This window comes from Pezoporus flaviventris, unplaced genomic scaffold, assembly GCF_033815535.1.
Source record: "Pezoporus flaviventris isolate CSIRO_AGI_PZ_B2104156 unplaced genomic scaffold, CSIRO_AGI_Pfla_v1 ptg000015l, whole genome shotgun sequence".
NCBI classification, from domain to species: domain Eukaryota; kingdom Metazoa; phylum Chordata; class Aves; order Psittaciformes; family Psittacidae; genus Pezoporus; species Pezoporus flaviventris.
Genome location: NW_026892563.1, coordinates 41370415 through 41397903, shown reverse-complemented (window position 1 = coordinate 41397903; position 27489 = coordinate 41370415). Strand labels below are relative to the sequence as shown.

General features: G+C 39.9%; 1 protein-coding gene across 8 annotated transcripts in view; it reads left to right on the top strand.

Moving 5' to 3' along the window:
- Nucleotides 1-20785, top strand: part of EPHA6 (EPH receptor A6) — a 467959-nt gene extending 447174 nt beyond the window's left edge. For all 8 annotated transcript variants that reach the window (XM_061454323.1, XM_061454327.1, XM_061454328.1 and 5 more), the window contains 4 exons: nucleotides 5068-5217; nucleotides 15290-15483; nucleotides 16904-17053; nucleotides 19915-20785. In XM_061454323.1, coding sequence (XP_061310307.1) covers nucleotides 5068-5217; nucleotides 15290-15483; nucleotides 16904-17053; nucleotides 19915-20029 — 609 coding nt within the window. In that variant the 3' untranslated portion in view covers nucleotides 20030-20785. The remainder of the gene's footprint in view (nucleotides 1-5067; nucleotides 5218-15289; nucleotides 15484-16903; nucleotides 17054-19914) is intronic.
- The last annotated feature ends 6704 nt before the right edge of the window (nucleotides 20786-27489 follow it).

Below are 27489 nucleotides of genomic sequence, written 5' to 3'. Positions count from 1 at the left end.
AGATGAATTATGTACAATATTTAAAACTAATCTCTCTCATTACTTTTGTCTCTCTTCACTCTGAAGTTCTGTTTTTCTCCCCCTATTTCTGTCATTTGGGGTGAAGAAAAAGACAGATACACTTCTGTCATGGAAAATTATTGCACGATTCAGTAACATCATACATAAAGAAATACTGACAGATGCATAGGAATTACTGTGCCAGACTAGACTAATGGTGCACATAGTTCAGTAGCTTTTGTCCTAGAAATAGACAGTTCTAGATGTCTGTACACCTGGAACCGATGGGTTTGCACCTCGGCATTTAGTAAAACCGCAGCCAGCTCTGTGACAGTCCCTCTGCAGTGTCTGTCATTCAAAGAAAATACAGAACAGGCTTTTCAACAGAAAAAGGCATTGTTTCACATCGCTGCTAGTTCGAGGGCATCGCGGGTCTGATGCGCTGTGTTTGATTCTGGCTGCTTACGTGCATCACTGTCTTGGCACATCCACACATCTTACCTTCAGTTTTCTATCTGAGGTTCTCAGTGGTAGCACTCCTCACTTTAATTAGCTAGCACGGCATGCCAAAAGTTCTGGGCGTTTAACAGGCTTCCTTCTTTGCTTCTGTGCTTCCTCTGCCATTTTTCACATCATGCATTTTGATAGTGCTGATACATCCTGACCTTCACCTTGGTGGAATAATGGGGCCTTAGCTGCCACTTACATTGTTCTGGTGGAGTTTTAAACTGTATTTAAATATTTGATTAAAGAAACTGTTAACATTTCTTGGGTTTAAAAAGATGTCTAATGTGTAACATTCAACAAAAAATCAAATGAGATCAAATCAAAAACGTGCTTGTGGACAATACATGGCAGTCTGTCGGTTGCCTCACCAGGGTCTTTTCACATACCAGATCACAACCGCTTTTGTTGTTGTAAGCTTAAAGAAGAGACAGCATTTTAGGGTGTCTGTCTCTCTCTTACGCATAGCTTGAGGTAAAGAGTGATGCATTCTGCAGCTTGTAGTTCCCATTCTGTCTTTAAATGTGTGGCAAACTGTGCTGTTGCCAACTCTGTAGGGAAAGTGAGCTTATGTAGGTGTGGGCATGGGTGAGCGAGGGGTGAATTTCATTTCAGGGGCTGATCTCTAAACAGTTCTACAAGCTAAGCAATGTGAGCCTCATCTAATTCCAAGGGGAGTCTTGAGACTGCATAGTAAAATTGCTTATTAAATTACAATCAAGAAAAAAACCAGGAGATGGACAGTATTCAGCTGGCAGCATAGGGGAAAAAAGGATTGAATTCCAATTATTTGAATAGCACTGTTAGGGTTCTTTTACTGTGTGAAAATAAAATTAGCTTATCACTGATATTAATGCATGAGATGAGACAGAAATATAATTGGGTTCCTAACACCCCTTATGCCCCTTCCCCCTGCCCTCCCGAAAGAGAAAGAATAACCTAAAAGCACAACAGGCTTGCCTTAAGGGCTTTCTGATACAGGGAGCTGTGACAGATTCCATTGCTACAATAGAAAAAAGTAGGTTATTTTTAAATTATCTTAATTTGAAGGTGGGACATTGTGTAAACAGTAAGAATTGCATTTATTATTTTCCCAGTTAGATCAAAATGCAAGAAGACGTGTCCAATATCAGTAACACTGGTTATTACTCTAATCAGAAACAGGAAATATATTTTCAGCTACACTAAACCTTATGTGTTCTTTTATTATGCATGAGCAGCTGTTGCTACTGTTCAGTCATATAGATCTCTTACGGTAGTCATACTGGAATCTCCTCCTTTTGAATGGCTTTCAAATAAATAAAGCGGTTTCTTTTAGCATGGAAAGATATTCTGCAAACATAATTAAGTACTGAGATTTACATTTTTATGAATATAACATCTTCATGCACAAGATGAATCCACTGTGAAAATTTTAGAGGCTTTGCTTCACTTTGTCATTACAGCCAGCACAAAAGATGCTTATTTTACATTACAGCACTGAACACATGCCCTTGAACAGGAACTGCCTTGAATTTTGGTAAGACTCTGTTCTCCATTCTCATTTTCACACTCAAGGAGCCACTACTGTTTCAGTCCAATAGGGATTAGTAAAGCTGTGTCATGAAACGAGACGTAGTCTAATCAGGTTCTTTAAAACTCATTTATATTTAGCCAGTAGTCACAAAGTTAGCTGCAAATGCTGTTCAAGGTGTTGCTTCTTTTTGAGTGTAATTTGGGAGTGCATAATCAGATTTACGAAAAGGACACACTTTAAAAAATAATTTTCCTATTATTTTATAGACATTAGAAGTAAAATCTATAAATATCCAAATGCACTTTATTTGCATGTATAGATTTATGTTTTCCCTACACGTATTTAATTATTAATGTAATAAGTTTTCATTAATATTGAAAAAAAAAATAAATTATTAAAAAACCACTACAAATTAGAAATCGGGCTCATAGTAAACCTGTTGATTCATCAGTTTGTCTTGATAAACAAAGTCTTGCATTAACACAACCATTCCTGTCACCTCCTGAGTTCTGTAATAAGATATTTTTGCATGCTCCCTCAAATGCTTTAGCATTCCAAAAAGTATCTTGAGTAGACATGAAGCCAAAGGCATCAAGGGGATTGCTTTGTAAGGCAAGGTTAAGGCAGTGAACTCCTGTGCTGGAACAGGTGTCTCACATTCTACATCATTTAACAGACAGGACCTATATGCTGCTGGTGAGGAAGGGCATTGAGGGTTGTCTGGGCAATGTCTCTTGTGATACAGATTGTCGTGACTGTTGCTTACCTTTCTAAAAGTGCATGTGCCCAGGTCCAAAGGAGTTAAATTCCTACCTGTGACTTTGGCTAGGAAAATGTCCCCAAAAAGCTGCAGAAGCCAGGGATCTAAGGGTGGAATTACATACATTTGACAATAAAACGCTTAAAACTAAAGGACTGAGCCCAGTCCAGTTAAAAGGATAAGGCCCATAACTCTGTGGTGTGAAGCAGTATTTTGAACTATACTTTGCACTTACACCCTAAAACGTTCTGCTTCTCACAGGACAAATCCTTTTGGTTGTACAGCTCGGTGTGTAGTGTACATTTGGGGCACTGAATATCTACATCTTCCACTGCCTCAGGAAGCTTGGACTCACATGTCCCACCAAAACACTGTTGTCACCAGACTGTGAGATCAAACACAAAACACTCTTATCCAATCTGTTGGAAGGTTTAACTGTTTCCTGGGGAGGAGACAGGATTAGGCTGGTCTTTCCTTGGAGAATGTCTGCTCACAGAACTCCTTTGTCACCCTGTCTTCATTCTCGTACCCAAAGCATTTGTAATGGCTTCCCAAGTGGAAGAGCTCTACTAGGAAGGGACCGGTAGCGTCCTGCAGTGCTGGCAAGGGCAGGCTCAGAGGCAGCAGCAGGTGGGGTGTGAAGTCCTTTGCACCTCACAGGAGTGGTCTGACCACCAGGTTATTGAGTTAAAAGCAGGTAGGGGAGGTGCTTTGGCTAAAATACAGTATTCTTTAATACTGTAAATAAACTTAATACTTAAGAGATCTATGAGACTGAACAGTAGTAATAGCTGCTCATGCATAATAAAAGAACACATAAGGCTTAGAGTAGCTGAAAATATATTTCCTATTACTGATTATTGTAATACCTTGATTATAGTAACAGACATTGCTACTGCAGAAATCAGTAAGTGGCTTGCCACTGACTCCAACTACAGCTGAGCAAGCAAAGGTTTTAAAAAGCAGCTGCAAAATATGTACCATCCTACAAAGGATATCTTGGCTACTGTCATAACTACCATACAATATAAATGTTAACCATAAAACATAAACGTTAACCACACAACATAAATGTTAACCATAGGTTTTTCATCAGCAGGTGAGACTTGGGGATGAGAATTCAGCTTACTGGCACATCAACACAGACAGCTTTGCTTTTGAGCACTCTCTTAGTAAAACAAGCATCCTCTCAGGCAGTTGAAGGCGGGCCTCAACAACTCGCAGACAATTCTTTATTCAAAGCAAATTAAGGGCCATTTACATACTTGTTTTTAACTGTGGCTTCTGTTTGATTGCCAAGTGGATGTTCTAGTTCATTTCTGCTTTTGTTTGTCAGAAATACAATTATAACGCTGAGCAGAATCTATTACTGCTTGTTGAAAGGAACTACTGCTGACTGCCTCCTTCTACCATCTAGTGGCACCTTAAGCGTACTGCTCTTTATATCTACTTTTGAGTTAAATGGAGAATGATAATAAATGTAGTTTTGGAAAGAAAACTGTACTTTCGAAAAGATAATTCTATGTGAGAAGAAATACAATGCAGAAGTGGGTTTTGTGTGTAAGCTATTTGTGGGAGAACGGAAGAGGTCGAATGGTTTAAATTACTAATATCAGAAAAGTTCTGCATCTTGTGGTAAAGAGTAAGTCAGGTTTGCTGATGGAATTCTTACCTTTGGCTGGTTGTTTTTTGTGCATGGTAGTACTCGGATTTTAAGTTGAAACCTGCAGAACGAAGCTATTCAATATCCCAAGGAAACACGTATGAGACACACACTTGGTTCGCTACTTGCCTGGTTATTTAAATGCACAACAGAAATGAGATTATCTAAAGCAAGAACAACAGAAAGCCTATAGTTTCCTTTCTGATTATGCAATTGTATTAAGTGCTTTTGTTGTTCCATTTTGCAATAGATGTTTCTTTCATTTAAGGAAAGAGTTTTAATGTCAGTGTCCTAGGAATTTCAGGCTTCAGATGTTTTAAATCAAAAGGCATGCTCTAATTATGTGACTAAAGAAGCATGAATCATCTTAAATGCTTTCTGTTCTTTGAACTGAGTTTTGTTTTCACAAAGTGCTGCTTTTGGTGAATTAGGCTACAAAGAAAAATGAATTTTTATTAAATTCTAGAGGTGTATTTCTTCCTTTCCACTTGGAGCAAACTGACAAGGCAAATTGACAGAAGAGAGAACGTCAAATCTCAGCACCCAGGTTGTTTTTTTTCTCCATTTAAACACGTGCTATTCTGTATTCCAGCCATACTGACAAGTTTGCAACATATTTTCCAGGGCGGAAAAATCCCCATACGATGGACTGCTCCTGAAGCTATAGCTTACAGGAAGTTCTCTTCAGCAAGTGACGCGTGGAGCTATGGGATTGTAATGTGGGAGGTGATGTCCTACGGTGAGAGACCATACTGGGAGATGTCCAACCAGGATGTAAGTACTGCCTCGGGCTAATCGGCAAGTTTTTGAAAGGTTCCTTGAAACTGATTGTCACTCCCTGCCCTGCTTTGCTTTCTCATTCACTGTCTAGGCTGGAACCTCAACTTACTTAAATCAGCATAACTCTGTCAACTTCAGTGTGACAGTTAATTCATGCAACCTGAAGACTTGGCCCTCTATAACTAAAACCTTGACTAGCTTCCTCCCATGGATTAAAGACATATTACAAAAAGTCATAGTCAGCATGCCAGGTTTAATGGTGGCTGTATGTGGCTTTCATCCAAATCCCTGGAAATCGGCATCAGATAAGCAAGTTGATGCAGGTTCCAGTAAAGCTATCAATCAAAATTTGAGGGAATACTGGAACTGTAAATGGGCCCATTATCTCCAATATAGTCTGACAGTACCCTTCAGTGGACAAACGTGGTTAAAGTCTAGAAGAGTTAAGCTGCCATGAGACAGGCTGAAAAAGATGGGGCTGTTCAGCCTGGAGAAGAGAAGGCTGCGTGGAGACCTCACAGCAGCTTCCAGTGTCTGAAGGGAGCTTATAAGGATGCTGGGGAGGGACTCTTCATTAGGGACTGCAGTGACAGGACAAGGGGTGATGGGTTAAAACTTAAACAGGGGAAGTTTAGATTGGATATAAGGAGGAAATTCTTTCCTGTATGGGTGGTGAGGCACTGGAATGGGTTGCCCAGGGAAGCTGTGAATGCTCCATCCCTGGCAGTGTTCAAGGGCAGGTTGGACAGAGCCTTGGGTGACATGGTTTAGTGTGAGGTGTCCCTGCCCATGGCAAGGGGGTTGGAACTGCATGATCTTAAGGTCCTTTCCAACCCTAACTGTTCTGTGATTCTATGTATTTGCTGATTCTCATTTCTAAGAATTAAATGCATTCAGTTTACCTTAAAAACTACACATAGGCTTAACCACAGTGCAGGATGTAATCCTCCCTCATAACAATGTCATATTTTCCTCTGCTTTATTTTTGAGAAAGGCCAAATAAGCCCTCCCAATTAAAAAACGCTGCTTCCATCAAAATTGAAGGCTAGAAATGAGACATGGGAAAGGGGAAATGGCTTTTTCTCCAGAACAATTTAGATTTTCACTCAGCCTCTTGTTTAATAGATCCGTATGACAGCTCAAACTGCTATATTCAATCTTCACACCGGCCATCAATCTCTATATCAAAATGTGGAATATAAGCCAACCCATCTTAACCTTTTTCACAGGTGTGCCTAGAATACCTCTGCATTGGTTCTGAAGAGTTGACAAGACTTTTCCCAGACAGCTGTTTTTATATTGTTGCTAAGTTATTCAGCTGCCTGAATAACTGTTCAAGTCTGGTTGCTTGTTAAGGCTGATCAATCATTTGGGGATAAGGATCTAAGAGAGATTTTCATTTAGAAAACATCATTTCAGAGTGTTTCAGGAAGAAAAGGAAAAAAACTAACTAGAACTACCTAAAAGAAAAGACTAGCAGAACTAACAAATCCTTACTTCCTTTGGATTTGTACTTTACAGCTTCACCAGTACCATAATCCTAACTAATTTCCAGCATTTCTCTTGTGAGTTCACCCTTTGGAATTAGACCAACTGTCCTGTAGATCACTCTCCCCTGACAATGCCTACAGCCTCCATCCTCTCTCCACACATCTACCTGCCAGCAGCCCAGCTCCCTGCAGTGCTCCTTAATACCAGGTATGGGATGATACATACTGGGCCTGGTTTTGAGCTATGCCTCTGTTGATTGACCAGGCAGCGGTGGCTGGATGCCCATCTAAAGACCAAGCAACTACTGAGATGAAATAGACTTTTTCTCTTCAGTGGAGACATTATTTTGGTACTACCTGAACTATAAACACATCACGGATCTACTGCAAATAAGCAGATAAGCCCAGGAGGCTCAGTTCTGTTTCCCACAGCTAGCAATCTGTTGGCATTCAAGATACCCGAGAGTAATGAAGATCTCCACATTTGGCTGACACAGGACATGCAGGAGACCCGAGTTCTTCTGGAGCAACAACTGAAGGCCAGAGAGGATACTCAAGGGAGTCTAAAATTAGACACCTAAGCTTAGATTACTGAATTAAGCTTGGTTTTTCTTTTCCCTGGGGCACAGTATGAAATCATCTATGTATAGATTTCTCTCTGTGTCCTACAGCGAATTTTATGCCTCTGCCTAGCTGCTGATTCTTGCACAACTTGTTTGATTTGATTGAAGTGGGCCAATGGATTTGAAGTTAATAACACAGAATGAGCAAGCAGACGCCAGCTGAAAATATGAATACCCAAGCCTCAGTACTTTGCCTGAACTGAGAGCCACTTACCAGCTCCTGAACTGCCACAGCTTGCAAACACCAATTTAAGGCAAACTGCTGTTATTCTCCCTAAAAAGCCACGTTGTAAGACCTTGCTGGCCAGTTACTCCCCTTCATGACAGGCTGGGAGGTGTCCTACCATCCTTCATACTCTTCTTACCTCCACTGAAGGAGGGAAGGGGGATTGGAGCCCGGCTCTGATGTGATGGGCATCCACATGCCCCACAAGCTCCCTGATACCACCCAGTACCGCAGCAATACCTCTCATCACTGAGCCACCTCCTGAGCAGCCTGCAAGCACTGTAGTGGTTCATTAGGGAGGAGAGTCTGAAGTACAGGTAGGAAGCAGTAACCCTTCATCTTTCTGTTGCTCTCTTAGTTTCTGTTCTCCCTTATTTGCCAGCACTGACACTGAATGCTAATCAGATCAGGCTTTATCCAGCCTCAGGCTGCCATTTCCAGGTAGTTAGTCCAGGTATCCCTTTACTCTGACTTCCACGTGTATCAAGCAACTTTGGTAATCCATGGACATTTCAGAAGCGTGTCTGAGACCTGAATGTCTCAGTTCCTGCCACATCTTGTCTCTAAGTTGAAGAAACAGTGCGTTACTGTCATCACAACTGTAGCATGCTGCATGCTACAGAATATCATAATTGTATAACTGAGAGGCTTTTTACAAGGGGATATAGGGATAGGATAAGGGGGAATGGCTTTAAGCTCAAAGAGGGCAGATTTAGAAAAGGTATTAGGAAGAAATTCTTTACTATGAGGGTGGTGAGACACTGGTATGTGTTGCCAAGAGAAGTTGTGGCTGCCCCATCCCTGGCAGTGTTCAAGGCCTGTTTGGATGGGGCTTGGAGCAACCTGCTCTAGTGGAAGGTGCATCTGCCTTTTCTGATAGGAACTAGATGATCTTTTAGGTCCCTTCCAACCCTAACTATTCTATGATACGGTGTTTAGGAACTGATTGCTAAGGAGCTGAAACATTGCTTCAGCCTTGCAACAGCAGAGGGTGGTATTCTTGAGCTGATCTTCCATCCAGAAGCAAAGCTGAACACAGCAATGGCAGCATCAGCCTGTTCATCATTAGTATGCTCTTGCAAAACCCAATTACTTTGCATTGCATGGAATGCACTTTATATCAAAATGCACATAGAGACTCAAATTCCCTGCCTTCCCAAAGTAATAGATGCAATGGTTAGGTTCACTGTGAGCCTTCTTCAATGGGAGATTGAACAGAACAAGAAGCTGACAAAAAAGAAACTAGCAAATCCCACAAGAGCTGAGGCTGAGGGACCTTTCAAGTCTGTCTGGTCCAGCCCCCTGCTCAAGCAGGGTCAGCTAAAGCAGTTTGCTCAGGGCTGTCCAAGGATGGGGACTACAACTTCTGGGCAGTCTGTGCCAGTGTTCGGTCACGTGCAGAACAGAAAAGCGTTGTCTTATGTTCTGCTGGGATTTCAGGGTTATCACTTTGAGCCCCAGCAGGCACCAACTTGACCACTCAACGCTCCCCGAGTCACAAGTACAGCTTTACAGAACAGGCTCACTTGGGCAGCTACTCTTCCCTTCCATGCCCATTAGCACTGCCTGCTTGAGGGACTGCACTGTCATAAATGCAGTATCTGGCTCACAGTCCTTTCTGCTGTTGCCCCTGTCAGTTGGCAGTGGCACATCCTCTGAGCACATTGTGGGCGGTAGTTTTTGCCTGGTTTTCCTCACCGTGTAATTGGTATTTCATTTCTCCACTCCCTCTGCAACACCCCGTTCATGGTTGATTTTTAGAGATCTCTTCTAGTCCTTATCTTGATCCACAAGCCTTTTGTTGTATTTTCTCTCCTCTGTCCAGCTGAGGAGGTGAGTGATAGAGCGGCTTTGGTGGGCACCTGGTGTCCAGCCAGGGTCAGCCCACCAGTCATCATGTTCCATTGTCTTGCAACCTTGTGCTACAACACAGGGACTTTCAGTCTCTGTTCCAGTTGTGAGTGATTTCACCTGGTGGTGGGTCAACTCACTACGAGGAACCCCACTGCCATCATCTATTTTGCTTCAGTAGTTACAATCCTTCTCCTCTCAGTGGCTCTGTTACCAGCCCACCTCTTGACTGTCCCACTGCTGTTACCACAGGGAATGGGTGGAGAGAGAGATTTACAATCAAGTCCATTTGCCCCCACTATTCACCTCCTGGAAAGAGGGTTTGGATGAGTGGTAGGACCCTCACAGAGAATCCAAGTCACCAGGTGAGAGTAGTAACAACACAGACCTTCATTCCAGCTGCTTCTCCCCTCTTCTGAGGCTGGCTTTTGCCTGTCCTCTTCCCCTCTATAGACCTTAGGACGTATCTATTCAAGGCCAGCCATAAGAATTCATAAAGTGACCGCTTTATTCAAAGTATATTAAATATTCTGCTGAAGAATGAAGATAGCAATATGTAATGAGGCCTACATCCAAAATAGAAATATCTGTTAATACAGAATAATGATGAGAGCAATATGGATGCTGTTTATGCTACGATGCTGACTCCTAGGGGCTTTCCTTGAAGTTCAGCAACACACAGAACAAAGGATTCCTTTTCTCTGGAGCCTTCTCCCCAGGCTTTCAGTGCCCAAATGTTAACAGTGAGCACCTGTGAGCCTCTAAATTTTGTGACTCTAAGTGTTCCTGGGAAATTGGAAGTTATCAGACATATTGTAAAGCTTACTTTGCTGCGTATCAGGACATTTCCTTTAGTAGAATAAATTACCCTGAATTCACATGAACTTATTTTGTGGAAATAATAGGGCTTTCCCAAAGGTCATTGATACTGTACATGTGGGCAGGGAAATAACAGAGAGGGGCAGGCACTAAACAGATTCATAAAGGACACGTTGTGCAAACAACAGTTAGTAAGTACAAAAGTACAGTCAGAGGTTCTGCTACAGAAAAATAGCACCATTACCATTACTACACTTGCTGTGTTTTGATCACAGTGAAACTCTTCTCTAGCTGGCAATGAAGTGCTTATTAAATTGGGTGGCGTTTTGTAAAGGCCTGGTTTTCCAGTACTCCATGAACTCCACAGAGCCAGATCTGGTTTTCCACATTCCATTTTACAAACTGCTTTTCTAATTAACCAACTTCAGGAAATCAGTTCACTTTTTTAGACCGTAGCTAAGTGATGTCCTGAGTGGCTGACAGTTAAACGTTCATTTCTTACGTGCATAACATAGAAGCCAGTGATATGCCCACCCCTACCCAAAGGGAAGCAATGCCCGGGAGGGCCAGTTCAACGCTGTGCCTGTATGTCATGTGAACATATCTTCAGTCAGATGAAGACCAGGGCTGAGCTACCTCTGCCAAGAGTCTCTTGTGGATTCTATGCTTCTATGACTTATCTCTCAGTCGCAGCAATGCAATCACAAGAAGCCTGCACAGGTAACACAGAGTCCAAGCTGATGTGAAGTGTTAAATTAATCCTTGCCACCTAAATAAGCCCAGTCATTTTGAGAGACTACAACTGTTCACAAGTACCCATTGGGTCAGTGCAAGCCACAGAGACTCAACACCTCTGCAGATCTAGTGTCCTCTCTTTATGTTCCTAAGCAGGGATTTGGAAGCTGAACTTTAGGGAACTGGATTTGAAGATGCCTCTTGTAAATTTTTTAGTACTGTATACAGTATAATGTAGAGGTTTAAAACTGTTACTGACGTTGAGGAATGTTCTTGTTTAAGTAAATAACCATTTTATTATTGTGGGAAGTCACTTCCGACCTGTGTTGATACTGATTAATGCACTTCTTAGATGTGTGGCACGCACCAGAGGTGTCCATTAATTAGGGCTGCTGCAGAGTCTGTCGTGTCTTATTGCTTAATTAATAAACATTAGCTAAGATATTGAACATTCCAAGGAAACTAGGGTGCTGATGAACAGATTGCGCTAAGAGCCTGCCTTGCTAATGCTCATGTGAGGAAAGGAAGATTTATGTTCCGTGCATTTGGTTTGTAGAACAGCTGTGAGTGAAGTCTACTGGGACCCCTGTTAGGGAGCACTGTATAAATTAGTGCATATTGCAGAACTATGGTATTAGAAAAGAAAAGAGAGAATATTTAATGGCTTGGCATCAATATGCAAGAAAACTACTGTAAGAAACAGAATAAAAGCCCTTACGCTCATGAAAGTTTCTTGCAATAGTAAAAATAACTTCCCCTAATACAGTTCTTTCAACCCACAGATACCAAAACACTTGGCAGGCACCTGGAACTGGCTCCAGACCAATGAGGCACGAGCAGCTGTCTCTCCCTCCTGGTAGATTTTCCAGATGTCAGCAGGACATAGGGGCAATGTCCCTCTGGACTTTCTTCTGCCTCAGTCTCATTAAAAAATCTGTCAGTTACCTTTGGAAAGCAAAAGTTTATGTTACTCTTAATAATGAAGCTATCGGAAAGATTACAGCTTAATTTTCAGGTGCAGGTTTTGCCAACTTGCAACTATTTTAAAACTAAACTCGCATAAATATCAGGTAGAAGTCCATAAACTATTGTTCAGGTAATTTTGTATTATAATTCATATTTAATAACAACTCTGTCTTCAACCTTTACAGCATTGTCTAACATCATCCAAAAAAAAATGATAAAATGTATTTAACAGGCTCCAGTGTTTAATATCATCTGTGTTCAAAAATATGTAAAAAAGACTTGTCCCCTTTTTATAGAAGTAAAAGCATGAGCATTAAAAAGCATGGACATCATTAGCTCTGTTAACTGTAAAAAATACTCCCTTTCCCTTCCACTTTATATTCTTAGCTGCTAAAAAGCAGTGCTTGTAAAAATACGCCCTGGCTGTTTTACTCACATGAATGCTGACCCACAAGACCTTCCAAGGAGTTTTGAAGTTACTGATCACTGAAAAAATACCTACAGCCTCTTTCTCAGGGTTTGAAGGCGGCACAGAATATTTGCATGTTTTCCTCCTTTGATACCCATCAAGTGTTCATCACAAAGCCAGAGCTAGAGAACAGTAACCAGCCTTTTTGTTAGCAGACTCAGGGATCCATTTGCATAGGAACTATGCTGATCCTCCTGTTCTTTCAGGTTGAAATAAATGGGACATTGATTTGCCAATGTGGGAAGTGTTACACCGATTGCTAGAGCTCTTGCTATATGCCCCTTGTAGAAAACAGACATTTAGACCATTTCCCAATTCATGTGGTGCTTCTTCAGCCTTAAACTGAGAAGGAAAAAAAGCATGTAAAAGATCTTAACATGTAGAATCTTTACATATTATATACTATGCAGTTTTATATTACCAGGAAAAAATTAATACTTCTTTCCTTTAGGTATATGGATATCTAAGTCATCTGTTCAGAGATAGGTGCTATGCAAGTAGCAGAGCGGGAGCTAAAATAAATAAGGAAATAGGGAGCTAAAAAGCTCTAATTCTTCCTTAGAGACTCGATTCCCATTGCAGTACTAGACACTTTGCACACTTTTACTCTTGCTTCTTAGACTCTAAAAATAATACTTGCTTCACAAGGGATACTAATGAGGCAATAGCTGTAGTTTATTTTTAAAATGTGCTGGTATTAATGAGGAATTATAATTATGCCAGTACCAGCTGGCATTTCTCTCCATACTGAAATGTTCCTTCTGAACAAGAGAGGAAACAAATGCACTGTAACTTGTTTTGCAAAGATCCGGTAAAAGAGAGTGTGTCAGAGAAAATGTAATGTCTGTAAAATTGGGGTTGCTTTGGGGTTTTTTTCCGGAATAAATTATTGTAGAAGAACCTCATCAGCTCTCTATTGTTGTGTTGAGCAGATGCTGTATGTCTCATAAAAGTAGAGAAGCTTTCCCTCTGCCTTAAAACCAAATTACATCTCATAAATTCATCATTTTTAGCCGGTATAGTTAAGTATAAAGACGAGAATAGCTGCATTTCTGGGCTGCTGAAGATTGCCTCTTCAGTGACAAGTATCAACTAAGCTATACCCCACACTGTAACAAGCACCTGTGTTTTATGAAGCCGCCTTTGACAACCTGCTTGAGATACGTGAGCTTTGACAGTTTCGTGAATAACATTTTGTGCACGGAGGGTTGAATTTCACCCATCCCGAGTCTGTAACAGGATCAATCTAGAGAGCATATTCAGCATCAGGAAGCAAGGCTTTGGAGGGAATATTTCTTTGGCAACCTCATGGTATTTTTTCCTATAGCAGCCATTTCAGCAGTCCAGATTTTGGACCACTGAAGTAAAATCCCAGGGAGATCAACAAGTAGCCAGAAAAGCCGGTGGAAGGATTATCACGTTGACAAATCATTCACTGCTAGATATTACCTCTGTATGTGCATGGCTAGGTCTGTCTGCACATATGTGATCTGTCAATGCTCATGTATGGATAAAATTCAGAGATCCCAATGGCAAGTAACACTGCCTTTGGAGTAGCTTGTACATCCCACTGCTATTGCTGATGGGGCTAAAACTTACCTTATGCAAACCTAATGCCCTGCAGACGCTTGTTTTTCATGCATAGGTGTTTCTGCCAGGATACAAGAGGACTATACACTGTAGGACCAAATCACCTCATTTGATAAAACTAGAGACCCAGCTGTGTACAGCTACAAGAGTCTTGTTCCATTTTCTACCATGCTATGAAAGGGAGCTAAGGTCCTCATGTAGCCTCATTACTCTTATTTATTTGCATAATGCTTGCAGCATAAGCATTAGGCATTGCTAAACAGAACCCACAACATTAATTCAGAATCTAAAAAGAGAATGAGGATATATTCCAGGATAATAAGATTGAATATATTGAAGCTACAGCTAGTGCTATAAAACATTGATTTGCTGTAAACAGTTTAATGTACCCCTTTCCAGCTGCATTAATATGTCTGCAGCATGTAGGAGGATGATAAATGTCTCCTTAAAGCAGAATAGGTATGGATGTAGTGGGTATGTTTCTCATAACAGCACTGTGTTATTATAAATATTGTGTACAATGATTTGTACTTAAGGGAACATTTAGTACTGGTTGGATTTTTACATGGAAGGAATATGTGTGTGTGGTAGGGTTCGTCTTTTTCCTAGCTTTGTTTTTGATCGATCACTTCTCGTTCTACTCTTTTATATACAAGAAATCCTGACTGTAATTTCTGTCGTCCCCACTGCTACTATCACTCATTGCAGAACCTCGTAACCCTCCCTCTTGGTTTTTTAAATCTTACGTAGAACGAATCCAGACAGCTTATCATGGACCTTACCTACTTGGCTACCTCCTGTCACACATTAGGACATGAGGGCTGCTAATGTCCTTTTCAGGCAATGTTTTTTGTTTTACTAAAAACAAGCCTCTCCTTCAATTCTGAGCAAATGTGATTTTTCATACATCTGATTTATCTGTGACATCAGATCTGTTTGTTTCTACATCCTGCCTAAACATGTTTTTCACATCAGCTTGAACCTAGAAGTTACCATGTACACTTCAGGTTATATGGTAACACCATAATTTTATTAACTCATAAACAGCTTGGACATCCTAACCATAGTGATCACCAGAAGCATATTATGACCAGGTAAATTTGCCAGGTGCTGTAACGTGCATTTGTAGTGCTTGATTATATCATGACATTGCCATACACTTCCCTCAGTGAAGCCCATACAAGTGAGGGTAACTGTGCCGTTAATTCTTATCGCCGGTTTCTAATTGTCAACTTTACACTGTCCTTTCAGCATTTAATTCTCATGCCCAGCAATCGTATGCATTGTATTTCTTTAGGTTATACTGTCTATTGAAGAAGGCTACAGGCTTCCAGCTCCCATGGGCTGCCCAGCTTCTCTTCACCAACTAATGCTTCACTGCTGGCAAAAGGAGAGGAACCACCGGCCAAAATTTAGCGACATTGTCAACTTCCTAGACAAACTGATCCGCAATCCCAGCACCCTTCACACGCTAGTGGAGGATGTACTTGTGTAAGACCCTTTTTGGTACTTTATTGTTTGTGTAACACGTAGTGGCTATCCTTAGATGGTTGCATTAAGTAGGGGTGGGAGAGAGCGGCAAAGTTCTGAATTCACACAGTTATGGGGTTGCAAATAACTTCAAGCCACTTTTAAGGCTTGTTTTATTAATACACTGAGTATAAGGACTCTTTTTCTCAAGTTGTGCAGATTGTATTAGTTACTTTTCTTATTTTTGTCTGAGCTCTGCGTGCTCTGTCCTTCATCTTTGTGAATCGCTTTGTTTGTTTGGGTTTTTCTTGGTGCTTCTCCTCTGTGCTTGTTTTCTCTTTGTAGTATTTTTCCCCTCTCTTCAAACAGCCTGTCTCTCCATCTGACAGTGCTCGAGCAATTTCTGAACTGCCTTGGAGTAATTTCCTGCAGAAAGTAGCTGTGTCTTAGCTTGCTAAATCTTTCTTTATCTGCAGAAGAATGGCAACAGTGAATGAATAAGACATTATGTTATCACCATTCCACAACAAATTCTTGATACTGTTGCCCAAAGTTTTTTTTCCTTTAATAATGTTACAGAAATGTATGCTGCAGCCACGGGAGAAGCAATGCTGTGGTAGAAGCTGTCAGCTTTTGTACGCTTATTGATCCAAGCTCTCAGTCCCTGGATATCGGCTGAGATGGGTGAAGGTCCAGGTGCCATCACTCTCTTCTTTAGCTGAAATTCACCTTAGATAAAGGTGCTTTGATGAACACATGCATAGTTTTCTCTGAGAACTTCAGTGGGCTTCTCCATCTTTCTGTTTAAGTCGCGCTAATATTAAGGAAAAGACCTGAAACAGAAATGGGACTAAATTAGCTCCTTCGGTTTTATTTGCTGCTTTATATAATTGTGTAAAAGCAAAGATACAAAATTTCATTCTTTTTGCTTCTTCTAATGTTAGTTTTAGGGTTTTACTCAAAGTGTTCCCATTGCACAATGGTGTAGCGATAAGAAGCCGTTTCAGGTGAGGTTTTTGGTAGATACATGTGAAAATCATCTTGCGGTGTTTTAATGTTTTTAAATGTTATCTCATGTTAAATTCGGTTCGTCCTTCACTTTGACTACTGTATTTACAAACATTATAATCCTGAACATATAACATATGTAAAGAAACACTCTGGGGGAACAATAATAAAAGCAGTGGGAGAGCTTTGTTCTTCAGTTTGTTACTGAGTTGCAGTGGTTTAAAAATACGTGTTGTTTAAGTAGTGCAACTTGGCACACTGACATGATTCTTAAGTTACAGGCAATGGGTTAAAGAGACCCTCAGTTAATACCTGACCTTTACAGCTCAGGCTCTTCTCTCATTCCTTCTGCCCTTTAATAAAAATAATGCCTACCAGAGTAAGTTGTTGTATTTTGTAGTGCTTTGGTAACCTTTGCGTTTTGTGTTTACAGAATGCCAGATTCACCTGGTGAAGTTCCAGAATATCCTTTGTTTGTTTCAGTCAGTGACTGGCTGGACTCCATAAAAATGGGTCAGTATAAAAATAACTTCATGGCAGCAGGTTTCACAACTTTGGATATGGTCTCAAGAATGAGTATTGAGTAAGTATGTAACCTGTTATCCCTACAGTGATTAATCGATCTGAATTTGTTTGGATGCTGCAGTGACATAATTACAGTGATGTATGGAACAGTGCCTTCATTTCCTTTCTTACTTGAAGCTAATAACGGACAAATACAGGTTTTTACCAAAACACCACTGGAGAAAGATATGATTAAGTTACGCAGAACGCAGCTTTATTCTGTGACCAAGCCAAATGCTACCAAAGGCCAGGCAGTGAGCATCCTGAAATGTTTCTTGGGGCATCAGTTCTGACCACTGAAATCCGTGGCAAAAACCCGTTCTTACTTTGCTATTAACATCATCACACCTATGTCAGTCCTTGTGAGGCATTTGTTCCTCTCCTTGCTGCCCTTCTGCAACCATCTCTGACGTTACTGTAGAATTTTTGAGATGAAAATACACTCAGTATATAAGGGGTTTGGGCAAACTGTGGATTAATATGGAATCATAATGATATGATATGTTTTGCCCTCTATTCCTTTCCCATGAATTCCTAATCTTCTAATTGATGCTAGGACTGTCTGTATTAATACTGGTAATGGTCAGTTATGAGTCAGTAATTTTACACGTGAGGTTAGGACCGGTTTTGTCCCATGTGCATCTCTTTACATTCACCTACATTAGATTTCATTTGCTGCTTTATGGCATTGTCACTTGGTCTGGTGAGATCCTTCTAAAACTCATCACAGCTGGTCCCTTCCCTTACTACTCTGAACAATTCAGTCTCATCAACTGATTTTTCACCGCTGTGCTTGCCGCTTTCTCCAGACCATTTACTGATTTCTTGAACATGACTGTTCAATATTATCCCAGTATAGATCTCTGTAGGTTTCTATTGATGACTACATTGTAAAACTTGACAGTTTACCCCTAACCTCCTGACTTTAAACCAGTTAGTCATGCAAAGAGCTTCTTGTGCCATAGCTCCTTATTTTCCTTATAAAGCTTTGATGAGGAATCTTCTCTAAAGCTTCTGGAAATCCAAGCGGGGTGTATCAAATTAACTGCCTTCATCCATATGTATGCTGACTCCTCCACTGAAAACAAGTAACTTTCTAAAACAGGACTTCTCTTTGCCAAAGCTGTGGTGACTCCAGTAGATAATTTACCCAAGCATCCAATAATTCTGTACTTTACTGTAGTTTCTATTATGCCCTGTAATGATTTCAGACTCACAGATCTGTGGTTCCCCAGATCTCCTCTAGAAACTCTTTTGTCTGGCACACTCTCCATGCCTCAGGCACTAAGAACTTTTTAGGCACGTGGAACACAGCTGATAACCCCCTCTCACATCCCTGTTAGTAATTCCACTATTTCATCCTTAAGCTCTTGTAAAACTCTTGGCTAAACACAGTATTGTTCTGGAGGTGGGTTGTTGCTTGGTTTTACAATTTGTCCTACAACCCCTCCTGCAATCACTTCAATTTCAGCCAGATCCTCTGGCGAGTCCCCATAAAGGTTCTGGCACAGGAGTCACTTTGATTTCTTTCGCAGTGAATATCAGCTCAAATAATCAGTTTAGTCTTCCGACAGTGGCCAGTCTTTCAGTGCTCTTTTATACCCATCATTAGACTCTACAGACACTCTGGCAGGCTGCTTGTACCCAGTGAGTTTGCCAAAAGGTTCATTATGAGTTTTATTATTAGGTGTTTTTTCCTTCTTCCTCTAGCTCTTATTTAGCCTGCCTTACTGTGCTTTTACAGATAATCTAAGGTTATCATCCTTTCGTCTTGCTTTAGATACCACTCCAGCTTTTTGAAAGATTCCTTCTTTCTCCAAATAACCTCCATTACCCTAGGCCTGCTGGCTTCGTTCTGAACTTTATCAGACCTTCCTGTATTTGCATTTCTAATACACTCCCTCTGTAAAGGTTTTATTCTCTTGTCTGACTCTCTTTTGATTCTAAGATCCCAATATTTTTGCATATTCCCTGCTGACCCTAAGTGTTGTGTATCCTCCACCATGTGGATGTTAAGCCTAAGTACATAATAGTTGCTACTATCCAGTGGCTCTTTATCTGGAGGATACAGAGGCAGGTATCTTGTACTGCAAATCTGAAACCCATAAAGGTCATGCCTCATCCTGTAAGCTCCTTTACTAGCTATATTGTCAAACAATTTTGAGGGTATCTATACAGGCAATGTCTATATTATGTCCCAGTGTGGGATTTGCACAATTGACAAGGCATACCTGAAGTTTCCTGCCCTTGCCACCTTTGTGATCTTTCTCAGCATCTTGCAGTTGGTGATGTTTGGAGAACAACTGAACTAGTGGATTGTACTGGATGCTGAGGGCTGTTCCTGCCGAAGAGTCGAGCTCAGTGGGTGAGCTACCCACTCCAGGGTGCAGGTCTAGATGAGATGAAGGGAAAGCAGGAGGGCAAATCTGGGTCAAGCTGGAAGAGTTAACGCTACTAAGACCTTTTAGAACATCTGTCACCACTGCAGTTAGGGTTGGGGTTTCTGATTCCCAAATCATCAGAAGCACAGCCTCTGTTATTGCCACTTCAAAACTGCAAGAGTGAGTGTATCAGCCCCATTCCTTTACAAGTATACATTTGCTAATAACACATTACTAAAAATGGGCTATTAGATTCCACCTCTCAGGTTCTTCCTCAGGATTTGGAAAAATTACTTGACCATTGCTCTAACTGCAAAATTTCTTTTTATTTCCTTAAATGTCTGTCTTTAAAAATTTGGAATTGAGCATTTGCAGCTTTCTTATGTGTCCCAGACAGGAAGGTAAACTGTCCTGAAGAAGAGCAACTCACCTTGTATTTATACCCTTTTGTGTACAAGAGACTTGACTTGCATCCAAGCTGAAACTTTTTATCTTGCAGTGACGTTAGAAGAATTGGAGTTGTACTCATTGGACACCAGAGACGAATAGTCAGCAGTTTACAGACTTTGCGGTTACACATGATGCACATACAGGAGAAAGGATTTCATGTATGAAAGTACTCAAATCAACTGTGTTTTGTGCCTCAGCATTTCTAAAATGGAAAATATTCCCAATCTTCCCTTCTGCTCTTCCTAACTTCAAGAACTGCAGTCTCCAGTTCAGACTATAAAAGTACTTCTATGTTAATGCTTCCAAACTGGAATTTTTAATCACACTGCATAGCTCCTCCACCAGTTACCTGCCAATAAAATCCTGGCCTACTGCAAGACTCTTGCTACACATTGATGAATAACTCAGCATGGATGTGTAACTTTGTATAACAGTATTTGGGAAACTTTCATGAACTTCCTTGAAAGTAATAATCTATTTGGCCTGGTGTGGCTTCTTTATCGATGTATTTAGAGTTTGCTGGTAGATCAAAAAGTATTTGACTTCTTTCATGTTCTGTGACCATGTAACTTCCAATACCAAATGTGCAATCAAAAAAGTTTGACATAACTATTTATTTCTTAACTAAATCCAAATGTATGGGTCCTATCATTGTATTAATTTATAATACTTTGAATGCTGATAAGCTGGTGCCTCAAAGTGTTAATATTGTTTGCAGGAATGACTGATTTTATGTAGTGAATTTTCATTGTGTGAACAATTGGGAGGATAGTGAGAGAAATCTGTCTGAAATCTTCAGGTCCTTGATTTTTAATTGCTTTAGCACTTGACACTTTTTATGCTTTAAATTTTAGATTAGGTTGGGAAACTTGTTCATTCTTGGGATTCTTCACCATCCTAGAACTTCTTTTTTTTCCTTTGTTTCTGGTTGGGGTTTTTTTTCTTAAATACTCAGCATTTGCTTCTACTACGTGGCAAGTATTCACTGGAAAACTGATTGTAATGTTTCTATAACCACATGTGAAACATGTTTGTCAGCTATACTGTGGCCACACAGACTTCAGAAAGCTTTCTGTTCTAAAAGTGCAGGCCTCTGCTGCTTGAACTAAGCATAACTTCCATCAGTGGTAGTAGACCTTAGAAGACCAGCCATCAGTGGGGTGATGTGCTTATTCCCATGGGAGCAGACCAGCATATCATCCTCCAGTCAAGGGCAATGGTACAACCACCAACTAGTGCTGGAAGTTACATGCAGCAGTGTGCAGCTACCTTGTATGTCGGCAGAAAAGCAGATGTAGGACAGCAGTGTAATAACAGGTTGCCTTGAGCCTACTGACTGCTTTTAGAAGTGAAAACCAGACTGCTGAAATGGAGCTCTGGTTACTATAGGCTAGACCTTCATTTAGTACAGATATCTAAGTGACATCAAGACAATTACCTTTAGAACCCTTCGACAGCCATATTTACATGCAAGAAAATGTCCATAAAGGCCTAACATGGTATTTGTACCTCTCTAAGACTCACAGCTTTTATGTTTTATTCAGACAACTTACACAGACGTGCTGGGCTACGTTTCCAACTTTCTGCATGGGATATGCACTCCTGGGAACAGGGGAACAAGCGCACAGTAGAAGTCATGCATAGACCTACATGCATGTCCCATGTAAACTGGGTGCAGATGCTTTTGTTGGTCTATATATAGTCTGAAGGATGTTTTCCAGTTATGTGGCATTCCAAATATACTCAAGTATTACAGCTCTTCCATTAAAATGTGCATTTGGGTAATTAGTATAATATATGTATATATCAAAATGAACTATGTACTTTATGTAATCATAGTGATATTTACTGCTTAATTTACAGCCTGTAAATCAAAATGCGTTTCCTAACTCTTGGGAAAGGCTGCCATTGTGTATTGGTGGCAAAGAAGGAAAATCAGAAAGCAGCTCAGAAAAGATTATGCTTCCAACCTAGCATGTCACAGAGTAAGACATGCTAGGCCCCAGTCACTTTTGTCACTTTATGTTGGAATAGCTGCATTAATTTAAAAGGGATAGCAGTAGTGCAAGAAGCAAATTTTTCTTTCGTTAAAAAAAACAACAGATTTAACTGAGGAGCAAGTTTTCCAAAGATAAGGATTCACTAGGATCTACAGTGTCGATATGAAGAGCTTGTTTAAAGAAGGGCAGTTCCAGTGCTATTTGAGCTACAAAGGTAATTTTGCCAGTGTGAATAGTCTTGCTGAGCTCAATAGGACCGTCTAAGCATGTGTGTTTTGCAGGATCACAGGCCTTTGTGGGGAGAAAAAACATTTGTTCTTTCCTGTGACTGTCACTTCAAAAATTTCTGCCCCAGTTCCACATCTGAATAGTTTTTTGGGAAGGGTTCTCTCATGGAAAGCAAATCACACTTACCTGAAACCTTCTGAAAAATACTGTCCTCACAGAGTAATTTAGAAGTTGATTTTCCTTTATAATTTCGTTATCCATTTTACCTGTCATTGCTTCCATGGCCAAAAAAGTGGCATCTGTGGAAGGAGCCTCTCTCACAATTAAATACATTATTGAGGAGGTATGAGTCTGTTATTTGTTAATGGGGTTTCAAAATCACTCAGAAGTAATCCAAACCATGTATGTGCACTTTTAGACTCTCCTTTCCGTGAGGATGCAATGGCATGTTATCTGCAGGCAACCTGGAAATTCATTTCCAAATTTCTCACACTGCTGAAAATATATTTTCAATGGAAAAAAAAAATTAAAACATATATTAATCAGATATATTTTTATATAAACAAGAGTTGGGGTAACCAGACAGGAAAGAACAAAGGATTCTTTGGATAAGGATATTTATTCAAAACATTGTAAATCCAGGATTTTGGGGGTTTATACAGCTTGGTTTTTTGTTGTTGCGGTGTGGTACGACACTTTTATAAGAGTTAGCTTGATCAAATTTATATTTCCCCCACTTTGGAAGCATTTTATTCTTGCTCTGATTCCAAGCCTACTCTTGGTTTGTTTGGGTTTGTTTTTTTTTCTATTTTTTTTTTATTTAAACCCAATAAACAACAGGCGTTACTTTACAAACATGAACTTAATTCTGTGCAGGACACAACTGTATATGAGAAACTAGTGTAGCTTTCTCTGTTACTTTTTTTTTTTTCAAGCAAAAATTAGCTCTGTTTAGTTATCCTGCATATTACAGGGTGCAGTTAGAGTTCAAATATAACAAATTTAAGCAAATCTAGTAGGCTGGTTTTGAGAATCTAGCCCACATTGTGGAGTGCTTTATGACTGAACTGAAAGTTCACAAAATACAGTGTGCATTATAAGCAAGCAAGGAAAAAAAAAAAGCATTACAATATGGACAAAAAGAAATAGCTCTTATTTACAAGTAATATCAACACGTAGAACTTTCTCATAGATCTGATTGTTATTAATCTAGAATTATATCCATCCATACTGCTACTCATGTACCACTTGAGCCTCCAAAACTTAGATTAAGTGCGGGCTTTGACTACTAAGCAGGACCAATTTAGTGTTTCTTGGACGACAAATGCACTGCCCCAGCTTCCCATCATCATGTGCCAAACACCATGCTTCCAAAGTTGACTAACAAGCAACTTGGATGTCCATGCAATCAAGTGGAGTGGTCATCTGACATGGAAACTGTATCAGTCATCCTTACTCAATCTGTCTCCTCTTTTCAGTCAGACATTTGTGTGTCAGTGAGACCACCTGGGAGGAATTCTTTTCACCAAATGCAGACCTGATTATGGAGGTCTGCATTTGAAGAGTCCTTTTTAATCAATGACGAGAAGTGGTACCTTGTAGGATGTAACTCATCTGATAAATCTGATTACTTCTCAGATGAATTGTACCAAAGAAGCACTTGTGTCTCTGCATTCAAAGAGATCAAAATCACAAGCTCATATCCAAGCATCTGTGCTTGGTCAGTTCAATCTTGTGCATTGATTGTAATCAGTTGTTATGCTGAACCTGTGAAAAAAAAGAGGATCTTATGCATAATGCTGGTGTTAAAATTGAACAAGTAGCAGAAGAAGGTTTAGTAACTTTGCTCGTGAGGTGTTTGCATATTGGAATTACTGAGAAGCAATAAGACTCCATGAGGTGAAAGGAAGAGAACTGAGCTACGTAATTTAAATTTTTCTTAAAAAGAAGTTACCCTTTTTGTTTCCCATGGATATAAATTCAGTGTCTGTCCAGTAAAAACTTAGACATGTGCTATGCTTTAAGACATTAGCCAAGACTTTTTCGCATAAGGCAGTATTTAGTTGCAAATAGTGCACTCAGTAAATTCAAATAAATTGGTTGCTCTGGACAATGCATTCTGTGTCCAAAATTGTATTAGGTATTAGCGGGATTATTCTGACATGGAACTCATAGACTGTAGTACTCTGATTTTCCTGTAATTTAAGACTCACTTTCAGTTTTCCATTTTTATATGATGAGCCTAATACTGGGCCCCATTAATTTCTTTTTCAGTGCAGATTCATACAGGATCCAAAAGTGGGTCATGAGTACCATACAGGTGGCCTTTATTCAGATGCAGTAGAGATTCACTATGCAGAATGGAGGTGCCTGATGGTGGAGGTGCCTAGTAAGACTGTATTAACAACAGCAATTTCCATGTTAGAATGAAGCCATGGGACCATCTCAGCCACCAAGATAAAGCAGCATAGGACATATTTAAGTTGTTTTGAAGACCAGATGCTAAATTTCAGCTCGCACCATTGCAAATGGAAGCATATATTTAGCTGTTTTAACTCAGCTGATGGAATGGTTCTATGGGACACGTTCTGGCAGCTGAGACATTTTCTCTTAGGAACACATGTAATGTAACTACCCCATCATGGGCTCAGTCTGTCTTGGAATGTGTCCAACAGAAAGTGGAAAGGAGGACTCTCTTCTAAGCCAGTCCAACACATCTATTAGAATACAAAAGTTAGAGTCATAATAAAAAGTCTGTCTTCCATTGCATCTTGTAGCAAAAGTATTAAAACCAGATATACTTCCCTTACGGCATTTGCACATGGTTGAAGAGCACTGTATTCTGTTATGCAGTTTTCCTCCAGAATACCCTTGTTCACCAACTGTAATTGATCTTCCTGAATAAATGGAAAAGATAATATTTTTTTAAGGAGCTCTAACAAAAAGCCCAAGAGAGTTGCATAAGACAGTTCCATGCATTTACAGTATATAATGGTAGAAGATATTTGTGAGCTGCTCATCCTTGAGTGATATGGTTGTATATTGTTCCTCAGATTATGGACCAGGATATGTTATATAAAGTATTTGTCTATATATACATAAAGAATTGTAAATATAATGTATATTACAATGTCTGAAAATTTTCAACCCTGCAGGAATAATTACCTAACTTCCAATAATGCTAAAGGGGTTGATCTGCTCCATTGGCTTTTAAAATCCTTAATGGCGTGCACTGTACGTGTACGGAACTTCCCAAACTTCCTTGGTTTGTTCTTTGGAAACAGACAGCCTCTCTTTTCCTCCACATGCAGAAAGAACGTTTTCAAACTGGCTTACACAAAGCTGCCTGGTCACCTGATGCTGACCTTTCTACCACCACCACACCAAACCCCTTCTACCGATTCTTTTCCGTACAACTAATTGTTGTAGAAATCATCAGTGACCACAAAGGGGAAGCAAGGTGCTCATGAGCCAGCGTATCTAGTAAGATGTAGTCCATACTATAAAAAGTTTGAGTCCCTCTGCTGAAGTCACCAAAGATGTTTAAACAGTGTTTTCTTTTCAGTAGCCCTTGAGAGACACTTAAGAGGATAAAAAGAGGGAAATTTTCAAGGGAATATGAGTAAGGATAAACCAGTGTATAGTATAAAAAGATATGCCGAATTTTAGAAAGGAGAACCAACAAAAATCATTGATGAAAAAACTTGAGGTTAAAAAATGGATTAGAATGGAAATATATTTTCATATTTTACACGTGAAATAATGTAACACCAGTTCAGTAAAATTTGTGTGTTTGTGTTGCTTCATTCATATAAGAAGGTTGATTAGAAACTGGACTACTTACATGTGTGGACTTAGGCATAATGGACTTGCAAATCAAAGTCCCTATAAAATAACTGTAAGGCAGCAAAAGATAACATATTCTGTAATTTTTAACTTGAGTAGCACATATAGTTTCCTTGAGGACACTAGTATATGACGTTATCACAAACCTCCTATACATATTGTTCTTGATATGTGAGGAGATATTACTGACTTCTTTTCTTCATTGGGGAAATACTTCATGTTTTGGGGAATATTCACCTCTAACATGCATGTCAGCAAATGATTAAAATCTGTGAATAAACCATAATAGTATCCCAATCTTCTTCATTATTGACAATTCAATGAAGAACTGCCAAGCAGCAGCAAGTATCTTGGGTGGTAGATAAGCCAAAATCCTGGGACTGGAAATTCACAACTGAAAGAGAAATCTAGTCCTCTGTATTCTGAACTGTGTGATACCTGTGAATGATGAAAAAGTACCCACTGAAACAGTCTAGGGAGTATTTTCATAGTGTCGTCACTGAAGCTCCTCTACAGCACTGATAGGAAAACAAAATCTATTTGCTGGTTTTCCAGGTTCTAGACTCTGATCAAAAAAAACAGGTACAGTTGTCATCAGAACCTCTAGTGGACACAAGTCTGTAACTGAAAGGCTACTTGTTCTTGTTGTATACTGGCTCTTCTTGAGAAGAACGTACATAAACAGTAAAGAGTGGAGCTATACAGTTAAAGAGTGGCTTACAAGCCGTTTTCAGTTCTCCTTCATTCAGACTGAGCTCTACTTGAGAATGATTAAAAGGCAAAAAGCAAAACAAGGTATGTTTATTTTTTTTTAAGAAGCTGAATGCTCTAAGCTGTGTAATTTACCAGTACAGTCCCTTTATATACAACGGGATTAGCTGAAAGAGACAAAGTGTAGCCAGTGTTTCAAAGCTGTAGATTAATTTAGTTACTAAATATCAAATTCACAAGTTTCACTTTTGTCTCGGGAGGGTTCAGTTCTAAAACACGTGATATTCCTAAATCCAGCTGAAAAAATTTAATAAACTTCTTGATGGACCAATTCCTTGGCCAGTGATGTAACTATGAGAAATTAAATGTTTCATTGTCAATAGGCACAGTCTTTCTGCGACCAAAATTCATGAATTTGTCACTGACTTCAGTGGTGGTGGGATGAAGCCCTACATTATATGCACTGTGTGTAGGACTCAGCTCTCCAAACAGGTTTTCCTTTCCTGCATCCTGCTACCTGTCATGGTTGATTTGTTGTTAAAGTACCAGCGCTTCTTAGGACACATTCTGTCTTGTCATTCAAATGTATTGCTAAAACTTTTTGCTAGTTTTAATTTCTCTGTTGAGAGCTTCATGTTAAGATGCAGGTTGGTCCTTCAGGGCACGATCCAAAGTCAGTTAAATCCATAAGAATGTGTCCATAGACTGAAGCAGGTTTTGGATCAAAGGTTTCTATACATTTGCATGGAATGGATGGTAGGGTAGAAGACAGTGCACTAAATGTAGGAGACAAGGCTACTACCTCAGGGAAGTGATGAAATAGATTATGGTTACCTTCA